Source organism: Oreochromis aureus, linkage group 23, assembly GCF_013358895.1.
Source record: "Oreochromis aureus strain Israel breed Guangdong linkage group 23, ZZ_aureus, whole genome shotgun sequence".
NCBI lineage: Eukaryota > Metazoa > Chordata > Actinopteri > Cichliformes > Cichlidae > Oreochromis > Oreochromis aureus.
The window spans coordinates 1,249,121-1,261,642 of NC_052963.1; the positions used below are offsets into that span (position 1 = coordinate 1,249,121).

General features: G+C 40.4%; 1 protein-coding gene across 2 annotated transcripts in view; it reads right to left on the reverse strand.

The window, feature by feature from the left end:
* Window positions 1-417: 417 nt before the first annotated feature.
* prkx (protein kinase X-linked) overlaps window positions 418-12,522 on the reverse strand; it is a 38,105-nt gene continuing 26,000 nt past the window's right edge. For both annotated transcript variants that reach the window (XM_039606884.1, XM_031745978.2), the window contains 4 exons: window positions 11,796-11,891; window positions 9,167-9,224; window positions 5,826-5,903; window positions 418-5,014 (listed from right to left, as the gene is read on the reverse strand). In XM_039606884.1, the coding sequence (XP_039462818.1) occupies window positions 4,889-5,014; window positions 5,826-5,903; window positions 9,167-9,224; window positions 11,796-11,891 (358 nt within the window). In that variant the 3' untranslated portion in view covers window positions 418-4,888. The remainder of the gene's footprint in view (window positions 5,015-5,825; window positions 5,904-9,166; window positions 9,225-11,795; window positions 11,892-12,522) is intronic.

Sequence of the window (12,522 nt, forward strand, 5' to 3'; positions counted from 1 at the left end):
GTTGTCATCAGTCTATATTTCCAAGGACTTACTTAGAAAGAACTCTTTCAAGTAATAAGTTGTAACAGAAAATTCACACATTTAACAATCCTGCATCCTTAAAGTTCACGCACACTATAACCAGACATAATGTTTTATAAGATAATTGCTTTTTTCAACTACTAAGAAAAAACAAATGTTATGATGCTCAGTTAAACTTTTCCATCTCACTACAAAGCTTGGCTAGCATGGCAGTAGCATCCCGTCTGTAGAAGTAACCCCTCCATTTCTCTTCTGTGGCTCTAACACAATCCTCCTGGTTTGTCCATGTTTACTTTCATGTACGGACATGTTTCAATGACCAATTTCTATGCATATGGACACCTATTAATATTACTGCAGGAATGGTTAGGACCAAGGAAAAATATGACAAGAAAACACTTATTAAACAATTTAATATTTTCAATCAAACTGGAGTATGTGTGGAGGTGGTTTAGAAACGGAAACACTGACTCTATGTTGTCTGCTTTGTTCTAAATGGATGCTGGTATCTCCTGAGTGGGCTGACGGTATATTTTCATGAAAGCCTGGACCCGAGAAACTTCAAACATCAATGAAGGCTTCACTTCCCAAATGTCAGATTTCCATTTTGTGAATGCAAAAGGTTTGCTTGACTACACAGGCAGGCGACTGACCTTCAGAGCCTGCTGGGTGACTGAAGGACACAGCACAGGTGAGTGTAAAATAAACCAAGCAGGACATAACATGCTTCTTTATCACCTCCACTTGTTTCGACAGTTTAAAACTTCACTCAGGCTTCAGAGTTAAAGGTATAACTAGAATTCAAGGAAATGAAAAGGCATTGCTACGTACTGGGTAGAAAATAATGCATATTTGCTCCAGAAAACATATTTCCAAGACAAAGGTTGACATTTTAAACAATATATTGCTGTGTAAGACACAATGTCCCGGGGCTGGACAGAACAACATGTACACTCCTCGGGTAAGAAAACAAAGCTTGAAATGCAGCAGCAGTACAGCAAAGCAAAAAACATGTGAATACAGATTAGTGTGACACTTCAGGCATTTTAAAGCATGCGGACATTTCCATTTAGAAAACCTACTTAACAGGACACACACAGCTCTCTGTAAAATGATGCCCATAAACAGCATAATTCAAATCGTACACTCTGATAAGCATCAAGACAATAACATAGAAATGTCAACAACACATTTAAGCTCAGGTGATTACAGCACAGGCTTCAACATGCAGCCAAAACAGCTTCAATGCTCCTTGTCACCGATTCTTGAATTTTCTGGCATTGTCCTCGAGGGTGGACACTACTTTTAGTGTTGTCTAACAAGTGGACGTGTTAAGATCTGCTGACTAGGAAAGTCAAAGAATATGATCCTTATCATTTTAATCCCAATCAAACCATTCACTGAATGGGAGCTCTGAGTTAATTTGCAGTGGTCCTTCGCTTTAATGGCCTAACAGAGCTGCTGGGTTTCAGGAGTTTGGGTTTTCATTCATCCATAGTTAACAGACTGCATAAATAAAGTCTGTCACTGAATCACTAAGAGTCTCCTTTAAAAGGTCTACCTCAGAATTCATCCATGTGTGATAATGTTCTGGAAAACCTTCAGTAGACTTATGTGGAGTCTTACAGATGGCCTCATGTAGTGACCTGACTGAGTCTGAAGGATCTTAAAGTTAGATTTCAGTTTACTGAAGTTAAATCTCTGATGTATCCACTTATCTTGAGGACTCATTCACAGGAAGTAGAATATTTTATTTACTTTAAATAAAAAAATGTAAGCAAACATGCCATTTTATAACTGCAGTGAACAGGTGATGCAGGGGACAGGTGCTCTCTGCCTGACAGCAGGTCTCAGGTACTCCAGACACTTGGATCCAATCATTTTCTTATCAGCTTATCTAATTTAGAGTTGCAATGTCTGGAGTCCACTGCAACTGACATTGGACTGATAAACAATGAATAAGTCATCTGCAATCTTGAACTCAGAACAGCGGACTTTCGTCTACTTCTGTAAGGTACTGAACCACATAACGTCGCTGTTACGACAACAGAGAAGCAGCTTTGTTTGTCTGTATAACACAAAAGTGCAACAAGAAAAGCTTACCATCATGAGATATATGGCTGGCCAACAGCTCCACTATTCTGGTATCCTTCTAGCTGTTTGGACTTTTGCAGACCTACGTGGACATGAGATGGTATCTTGGCCTTATCTTACAAATGACTCTTGCTAACTCATTTCAACAGGAGCTACTTTTCACCTTTAAAATGTGTTTTTAAAATGTCTTCAGGGTGTGCCACAAGCTCTGGAACAATTTAAGTTGTAAAAACAAAAACAGTAATCTGAAAAAATAAGAAAAAACTTTAGAAAACTTTAATTTATAGAGAGAGTGTGGCTGCAGCAAGATACAAATAAATGGATGAGGAAAACCTCTGTAATAACGACATTGGGTGATTGTTTCTGCAGTGAGACAGTTCACCCAGAGAGAATTGATGCTGGAGCCATCAGTTCATCTAAACAAATTCCAGTCAAAGCCATTGATAGGCTAGGATGTTTCAAAGGTCCAGTAAGGTTGTGTTCAGACCAACATTTGCACTGTGAATTAGGAAAGATAATTCCATAATGTTTACAAAACAGGATACAGATACAAGGGACGAATGAAAGAATGAAAAAAGGAAAATACTCTTATGTCATCCACCAAGGCAGTCCAACGCACGGTTGCTAATAAAATACAACCCCTCTGTCGTGTAATCCATCTGAACAAACATCATGGCTTCCATCAAAGTGTTTAGAAATTTTTCACAACAGCCTATAAGGTCAACATTCAAAGTGGAGTCAGCACTTCTGAAGTCAGCCAGTGATGTTTGACAAGAGTTCAACATCCCTTCTAGTTCATCCTAGAGGTGTTCAGTAGGATTCAGGTTCTCCAACCATCCTTTTATGGAGCCTGCCATGTGCACTGGAGGCATGGAAGAACACTGTGCCCATTTTAGTTATAATGAGATGGATCCAACTTATAATGAAGTACGAGGCACAAAAGCCATGATAAACAAGGTTTATTTTGGAAGGTTGATATTGTTGTGATATTCAGCAAGCGAAAGTTCACAGAAATGCTAATGAATACTGACTGTACTGAATGCTAAGAATAGGAACTGATAAGAATTTAGCATTATCAATATCACTTATTGATTTTCACTGGCTCCGCTTTTAGAGTCATCACCTTCACTAAGCAGCACATCAAAGACATTATATTCGTTCAGAGTAATTGCATGCTGTGCGATCAGTGCTGGGGTCATTACTCAAAAATACATTAGTCAGAACACTGTTCTTAAAAGCAATGAAGTACTTTAGTTTATTGTTCCCAGGAGAAAGTCCTTTGTGACCTGAAAAGTATCATCTTGTAAGCATTTAATAACATAAACCTGAGGCTACAGTCCCAGCACACACCAACACAAATCCCTGTCCTAAGGAGGACACAAATGTGATCCTTGTCTTAGTATTTAGGTATGAACACGAAGCAAAGATGAAAACCAGCACAGAGACTTTAATGCGATCGCCACGGTGCCTCTACTTTAGAAACATGAACAGGTAGAGATGAAGGCTTCATCGCTGGCTTCGATACCGGTTAATGTTCAGGGTCTGACTGCTGGGCTGGCGTCAGGATTCACTATGCTTTAATTTAACTCTGGGTTCTTGGCTAGCTTAGCGTTAGCATGCTGTGCTGTCTGTGTAAGTGCCTCCAAAGAGCTGATATTGTGTTAGCGACATCATCAACAGCTGTTTCTGTCCTGGACACACTTTCCTTTGTACCATTGCACTCTCATGGTTTTGTGCAATAAAAATAGCTGTGCCACCTCATCGGCACATGAACTGAAATCCGCTGACTGTAGTGCAAGTGCAAGGGGATAAGCAGGGTTGATAGGCAGGCAGACTAACTATATCTGGGAACTGGTTCTTATCGAGAATTTAGATTCCTATCCCTACCAACTGCACATTCACTCTGTACTGTGATGCACTAAATGAGGCTCTTACATAACATCCTTGGCTTTAAGTAAAATACGACAACAAGAATGAAAGTGAGTGAGGTGAATGGGCACAGGGTGCAGCAGAGCACCTGCAGAGCAGCTGTGGCTCTACAGTAATGGCAAAAACCTTGGGCTGTGAAGAGGCCTAACACAGAGATGTTAGACAGCTTTACATTATTAGATGTGACAACAGTTCAGTGGTATGTTGCCTCCAACAGCACCTCACATGTTCCAAGTCCACTGTACTTTGAATTCCATTGACACAGCACAGATTTCAAATGTGTAGCTGCGAGACATCAAACAGTGATGTAAGGCACTTTCTTTACAAGTGCTACTGGTCACGCTTTTTCTACCCAAGTGTCTGACTACATATAGAATAAGTCATGTCATTAATGACTACTGATCAGAAGACTGTTACAGTATCAGTCTGAAGTCACATTAAACATGACTACATGAACATTTTAAAAAGAGAGAAACTATAAAACACGACTATATAAAAAGACCTGATTTTTTTTCTGTTTTATACCCAGAAAGTAACAGTCTTTTGGTTTCAAATGAACCAGATATTTTTTGCATATGAATGGGCTCAGAGAATAAAAACAAAAAATAACACAAACTCAAAGTAGCAGATAAATAAAAGTATAAAAAGCTAACCATTTCTTTAGTTTCATACATACACGTCACAGCATCTGTCCTTTGGAAGTTCATTATTACAGATAAGATGCAAATCCCCCAATTTGATAAATAAGTGTTTTCTCCAACAGAGTACCTGTAATAGTAGTTTTACAATGTGTGTTGTTAGTTATCCACATAAATCAATCAATTAATAAATAACAGCTGAGGGATCAGAAGTTTTTGAAGACCTCCAAGTCTTTCTGGGCCACAGGAGGGTCTTTCTTCCAGTCATCCTCTGGGTAAACATCAAAGTTGGAGGTGTCGCCCTCATGGGAAACTTTAGGAACTATAGGAGGCTGGAAAAAAGAAGGAGGAACGTGTTAAATGGAGGTGTGAAACTGCAGGGCAACGCTAGTGAGTATTCACAAACAGGCAGTGTTCTCAATTCATTCAAAGTCTGATCCATAAACATCCGGACAGGGACACAGGCTAAATAGTAATGGAGGAATTTCATTTCATTTCGACGTGTCGTCCCTTGAAGCCACACAGAGGGTGTAGAGCTAGATTGTTTCCTAGTGTTTCCTCTTGACTGCATCCTGAAATCCTCTGTAGTTACATTCCTGAAGCCACTTCTCGATTGTATATTTCCACATTCATCTCCACTCAGCTAACTGTCTGAAAGATTTTTCTCTTTGCGTGGTTTTCCCTGAATTCTGTAGTTACTGAGCTCACCACAACATTTCGTCTGTAAAGAGCAAACCCGACAGACAATCGAGCAGTTTTCACCATGTGTCCTGTAGCTTTGGTTTTTCCATTGACATCTCTTTGGATTGCAAATAGTTTGCAAATGCAAAGATATCATTCTGCTGAATTTGCCATTAAATAATTAAGAAATAGAGCAAAAAAGTCCAATTACTCTATGAACCTGTAGAAACTGAAGAAAACAGGAATGTCTGCAATTCCTGAAGTTGTAAACGTTTTGTGAAAGTCCTTGAATGAAAGCTCAAAGTCTGCAATTCATTATTGCATCATTTGAAACCATTGGTGTAGCAGCGCACAGACGCAAAATTGTGAAAATGATTCTAATGTCCAAAATGTAACCAGATTTTTTACCATCCTGATATGAATGTAGGTGAACAGGTGAAAAATACACCGAATCAAACCCACCTTTAGTTTCCTCAGAGGAACGGCCTCCCAGTCAATAGTTTTAAACCATCGGTGCTTTTTCACGTCGTCTGCTCCATTCTGAAACAGACAGCACGTACACATACATAGAGTGCTGGGAATATGTATTTGCCCCCTTTCCTCATTTCTCAGTTTTTTGCATATTTGTCACACTTTATTTTCAGTCGCCTGAAATATTGTTCAACGAAAACCAGAGTAAATGCAAAATGCAATGTTTAAATAATGATGACAGAAAAATGCGAAACAAACCTCGCCCCCGATACAGTAACTGTAACATTTTGTTCCACCCAGGAAATTCCAGCAGTTGTAACAAAGTAAAATGTTACAGTTACATCTCATATTCATCGCTTCTGATTTTTTAATCTTTATAGAGTTTTGAAGTGTACTAAAATCACAAAATGATGACATTATTATTAATCCACACATTCAATAGTCAAATAAAATTAAAGTGAGGCATTATTAAAGTTTTGAAATGAAAAAATAGGACTACACATTGTCAAAAGGAAATGGTAAATTAGTGGCACTTTTCTACTGTGAGCAGTCAAAGCGCTTTATACAACTCGCCTTATTCATCCATTCGCACATGCTCCTTCTATCCAACAGTCACACTCCAATGGAGGCATCAGAGCAACTCAGGGTTATGATCTTGCCCCAAGATAATATTCGGCCCGTAGACTGGAACAAACAGGGGTCAGGTGACAGGCTCTACCTGAGCTACAGCCAAGTCTACACCAAGGTCATGATTTACAGAAACAAACCACCAGCAGAACCCAATTTATTTCTCTTTTTTTCAGAAAAGCACAGCATCACCCATATTTTTTTGGCGGGGGATCAGAAAATTGAAATAAGAATTAAACTCCAAAAGTGCACCAGCAGGAACTCTGATAGGCCAGGAACAATACGCATCTCCCACTAATATGCCACATTTGACCAATCAGAGCTCCTGCTGCTGCTCTGTGCAGACTGCACTCAACTGAAATTTGACCTACTTGACTTTCTCAGTGCATGTGTCTGCGTGAGTGAGGCGAAGCCGTGCGAGTGCACTGACCCAGATGAGGCTACAGCTGGCCCACAGTGTGCAGCTGTAGGCTGATGTCTCGACTCAACAAACAGCAGGAGCAGATAAATCAGCATTTGTTTTGTCCCTGAGCTTAAGACTGGTTTTTTCATATCACCCAGCTGAATTTGTCAACTTAAGATGGAGGTAAAAAACACATTTTGAGGCTTTTAATTTGAAAACATTGTTCAAGAACAAAATTGTCAAATCAGTAGCAAAAATATAAGAAAAAAGTTTATCCATCATCGACCAAGATTATTGGGGACTTGAATGTTTATTTGACAAACATAATTTTTTGGGCAAAAGTAGTTCATCAGTTTCTTTAAAACAAACAAACTCTCAGAGTGTCATTATTCTAGTGCACTGTTCAACCTCCCACCATCAATATCTGTGTTGTGTTAATGAGCAGTGAGGCTGAGGAATACTGGCAGCCACAAATCAATATCATCATGTTTGGAATTGTGGCGTTAATCACTGGGCTCAGAGAGCCATCTGATTTATTGAGAGCAGCTCACAGTGTCACACTGACTTCACTCATGTTCACTCAAACACTTCAGTTTGAATGGAGATCTGCACAGCTCCCATCCATGAGTGATGGAGCACTCATTGCTGCTCCTACTAAACTTTGACACTATACAACCTGTAATTCTATCAAGGAGTCATTAGAAAAGAGGAGGAACATATTCTTCTGTTGTGTTTATGTTCTTCATTGTGACTGGCTGCTGGGAAGCCTTAATTGGTTGTGGTCAGGTTATTAAAAACTATTTTGTTATGGACATATGAATGCCTCAACACCTCGACTTGAACTTATGAGTTCCTAAGCTTTTAAAAGTTAATGAGAAACCGAAAGGTCACTAATTTACAGGCTAACAGGTTAGGAGCACAGTAGACGACCAGGTTTGAGGAACTCGAGCTAGTATCCAAGCTTTTACATCGTCCTTACAACTGGCACGCTGTTGATCATGAGGGTTTACATCTCTTGCACGCAACGTCCAAGAATAAAACCAACTAAATAAAGTCAGAGAAGGAAAATCCACTTATTTGAACAACTAGATGCAGCTTGAAAGCAGCACCAACCACTTTTCTGGGTGTAAGCCCAGAGAATGTTGTTTCTGAAATACTTGGAGCGAGCAGCCCATCTGACTCTGACAACCCTGCCACATACAAAGTCACTAAAATCACTTCCCTTCTTAAATGTTTCTTTCAACTTCAGTAGGTCATCTAAACAACCCCTACATGGGCTGCAGCCAGCTGATTGACTGATTAGACATTTATGTTAACAAGCAGTTGAACAGGTCTAATGAATCAGTCACTGAGCGACCGTCACATGACCTCCTCTTGTCATAAGACACAGATACACTTCTGCCACATAGTGATATTTATTACAACATGCCATTCTCAGAATGAGATCCACCACAGCCATCGATAATGAAAGTAAACAGGTGTGAGGAACGAGAGGGACATCAAATCAGAAAGAAGATCAACTAAACGAACACATTGCTAAAACTGAAGTAGACTGCAATTACTCCAGAACTTCCTGGATGTTGTTTGTTTGGGAAAAATCCCAAACAAACAAACAAAAAACATCCAAGAGAGAGAGGGAAGTCTGGTCAACCAATGGACAGTGACCAACTTCAAATAAGTCATCAATGAAGCAGTTCAAATGACCACAGTAATACAATTCTGGGTAACTGACTGTAACAAACTGAACATTTCTCTGAAACGGGCTGGCGCTCATTAAACAAAATGGCTTATAAAAGCATAACTGTAAATTGTATCCATCTGTTTTAAAATCTGTGAGCATAAAAAAGAGCTTCCTTCTATTAACACTCGTGTATTATAAGAAAAAAAAGAATCTGACTGATTTTCTCCAGAACTGTATCAAATGATTATTGGTCTATGGATCGTTTAGATGGCACTCACTCAAATGCCTACTTATCAAACCCTACATATCAAACCTACGTATCTTTGTCCTCAAAACTCTGTTCTTCATACTTCTGTCTGAAATAAATGTCTCCAACTTTATGTTCTTCAGAAGAGTGAAGCTGCTGCTCTCACTGGAGAATATTTACATTATAATTCAGACATATTACAAATGTACTGAAAAACCACAATAACTCCAAAAACCCTTCAGCATAAGTCTATTTATTCAGGATTATGATGCTCCAGCTGGACCACAGGCTTGTGTTAGTCATCAAACTACCTACTCAGAGTAAGGCATATGGTGCCACGTGGTTACAGGAGGCAGGAAATCAGACTAACTCACCTTCATGTTGCCTAGCCGTCTGGCTCGGTCAATCACAAGAAACTTCTTTATGAGGTCTCTGAGGAGACAAAGGAAAAGTCGGTGAATCCACAGCTTCACAATATAGTTCGACAGTGCTGTGTCTGGGACACAACCACTCCTGTCTTTCCAGCACTGTCAAAATGACAAATATCTCCTCATTAAAAGGTAACTGACGGCCTGTTAGAGGTGACAAAGTGAAAGCAACTGAGAACATTTTTCAGCAAGACCTTCATCAGACTGTAAATCAGAACATGTGATATAAACATCCACAGGTTTTCTCATAAAGCGCGATACCTGCTGATGAAAAGAAAGCTAACATATCTCAGATCCAACCATCTGCTAGCAGGCTGATAACTACGACGGCTGGATGCTGACAAGTCGACTATTTCTCATTGTTGTCTGAATCACACTGTGTCTGAACTGTGCGAATGACACTTAATAAAGAAATATTTTAATGTAATGGGAATACTTACGGCATTTCATGGATTTCCAAAAGGAAAAAAATTAAAGAAACTTTAGACAGACTGAAGTTTCTGCATTCACACAGACAATGACTGTTCAAAGTCACTCTAAGAGGACGTTTTACAGGAAAACTTCAATATATCCAATAATAAAAAGACATTTGATATCACAATCTGTCAGATTCACTGCATGCCTGCAGTTAATCCTTTTGTATTTATGTACAGTTGGGTGACTGTTTACACAGCTCCACGACTACTTGATTCTCAGAGTCTTCTCCATATTGATGTTCAGCTGGATTGAGATGGTGACTTAACGTTAGAATATATGATTCACATCATTTTCATCATAACTGAACCATTCAGTGAACCCGTGCGCTCTTTGGACAGAGCCTTTATCATTTCCTTGACAGTCAAAACCAATTTAATAATCTGAAATCCGCCTTTACCCAACAACATATCTGCTACACCACGAGGTGTCAGTCACGGTCTTTATACTGCACCTGTTCCGTGAAAAATAAAACCCATTCACAGCATTATTCATCTTTATGTAGTTGGAACGAGTCAAACTTTAATAGGAACTGTGAGCGAAGACACTGAGGTAGAGAAGAATCCTTCAGGTCCGATCAATGAGTTCCTAACAAGTCCTAAGGTAGCAGCTCATTTTAATACTCCTTTTCTTCCTTGCACTAGGACAGAATCTCTGCTTGTCTACATTCAATAGCAGCAGCTGCTGGAGAGACGGCAGGTGTCCTGCAGGCCCTCTGTGGCCCCACACTGGTGTGGAACTGTGGAAGAAAGATATTAATACTTGTGGGAATAATAAAAATCCCTTCCTCTGTTGGCTGCTAGATAGATGGCTGAAGAGTGGGAAGTTGTGACTTTGCTGAATTATCAGTGGAAGCTGTGTGTGGCTGACCTTAGTGACACACACACTCCCACCCAGAGTGCCTGTAATCATTCCTGCTCCCTCAGGCTGTTGTAATGGGTGTTGTGAGTGGGTGGGAACCAGTCTAAAAAAGCCAGGTGTGTCATTAGTGACTGCAGATCCACCCAAAGTGCCTCTTTAACTACAGGGACCCTGCAGATCCCCTCAGGAAACGGCCCCAACAGCCGTTTGACATTTTACACTGAGAAGTCATTTGAATGACTGTCGTGATGGCAGTGCGTCAGTCACACTCAGGTGGGATACGAGGATTTTCTGACTGGCCACATCCTGCGAACAGGTCCACCTGCAGGCCTTTTTTGAGCAGCTATACCACCATCATGCATATATCTGCATGCATATCCAATAAGTACTGAAGTACATATTGGGGTGGTTGTGGGTCAGGAGGTAGAGGAGGTCGCCTTCTAATCAGAGGGGGTGTGAGTCGACCTCTGGCAGCTCCAGTCTGCATGCCAAAGTATCCTTGGGAAAGACGCTAACCCTGGGTTGCTCCCGATGTGTTCACTGGAGCACGGCTGTGTATGAATGTTACACAGAAAGCACTTAGATATAGAAAAAAAAGTGCTTCCACGAATGTGTGTGAATGGGTGAATGAGGCTCGTGGGAAAGCACAAAGAACCAGGCAATAACAACATCCAGTCAACAGAGGAACACAACAATAAGCACAATTCCATTTTAAGGTAAACACAATGAGTCAACAACATGTTTCTATGTTACAATAAAGTTTACACACAAGTTTAAATCAAATGAGCAATCCTGAGCGATGGCCTTGTGATAAACACTTCCACCCTGACAGGAACGGTCTCCTCCAGGATTACACAGTCACAGCGTATGATTTACTGTCAGGAATCACAACCTACTCGAGTTTCTAGTGTTTCAGATTGTTTTTCATAAATTACAATTGTTTCCACAATGTCTGTGTTCTTAGCAATTTCTTGCTGTACAGATGCTTTCTACTGTAAACACATTCATACAGTGTTTCTTTCTGCTTTCACTCTGATAGCATCACAGGCAATTTGGCTTTCAGGCCCAAGGACACCTCAGCATACTGACAAGTATGAATGAAACAGCCAACCTTCCAACTACATGGCCTGTTCTACCTGGATAAGTAACATTCACTACCACTCCTGTGGTAAAAACAAGCCATTGGCAGACAGATTCCTGGGTTATGTGTCTGATCCCCTGCATGATGCCCACATCTTACTTGACATAGAAATCCAGATGACGTGGGAATTCCAGTTTTGCAGCCAGAATCTTCTGATAGATTCCAAATGGATTGTCATCAAAGAAAGGTGGATACCTGTGGAGAGGAATAAATGTCATCCCCAGCCTGCTCATCTGAACTTACAGACACACAGACACAAACCCAATTCAGGATCATGATGCAAGGAACAGGTAACAGAGGCAAGAGCTAAAAGGCTCACGCTCACCTGAATCACTTAAAAAACTATGAATGAATATATGAGGGGTCACCATTTTGGAGAGAAGGGTCTATAAAAACTTTCTGGTGCAGACAGTGCAGTCTTTGTTCACAGCTGATGAGTTTGTGTGTCTGTGTGCGTTCGCGCCCTCTACCACCCATCCACTGAATGCTTTCCCAGCTCTCAATTCTTCTTTTGGCCTGGACAAGTCATTACCCACAAATTACATAATGGCAGCTGCCTCTAAAGACATTACACATGGAGCAGAAAGGCACATAATAACACCAGTTTGTCACACCCTGCTTGTGTTCCCAGTGAAAAGTTCCAGCCATAAAACTGGTGGATGTGGGGCCTGTGGGAGCTGCACTGCAGACTCCACTTCAGTTTTTTTTTTCCTCTGAAACTGATGCTGTCACAGCTGAGGAATTTGGGTCAGAGTGAGAATGCAAGTCATCTATCCCAAAACAGCAAAGTCCTGACTGCAGTGTGTCCAATATCCATTTGGGTTTA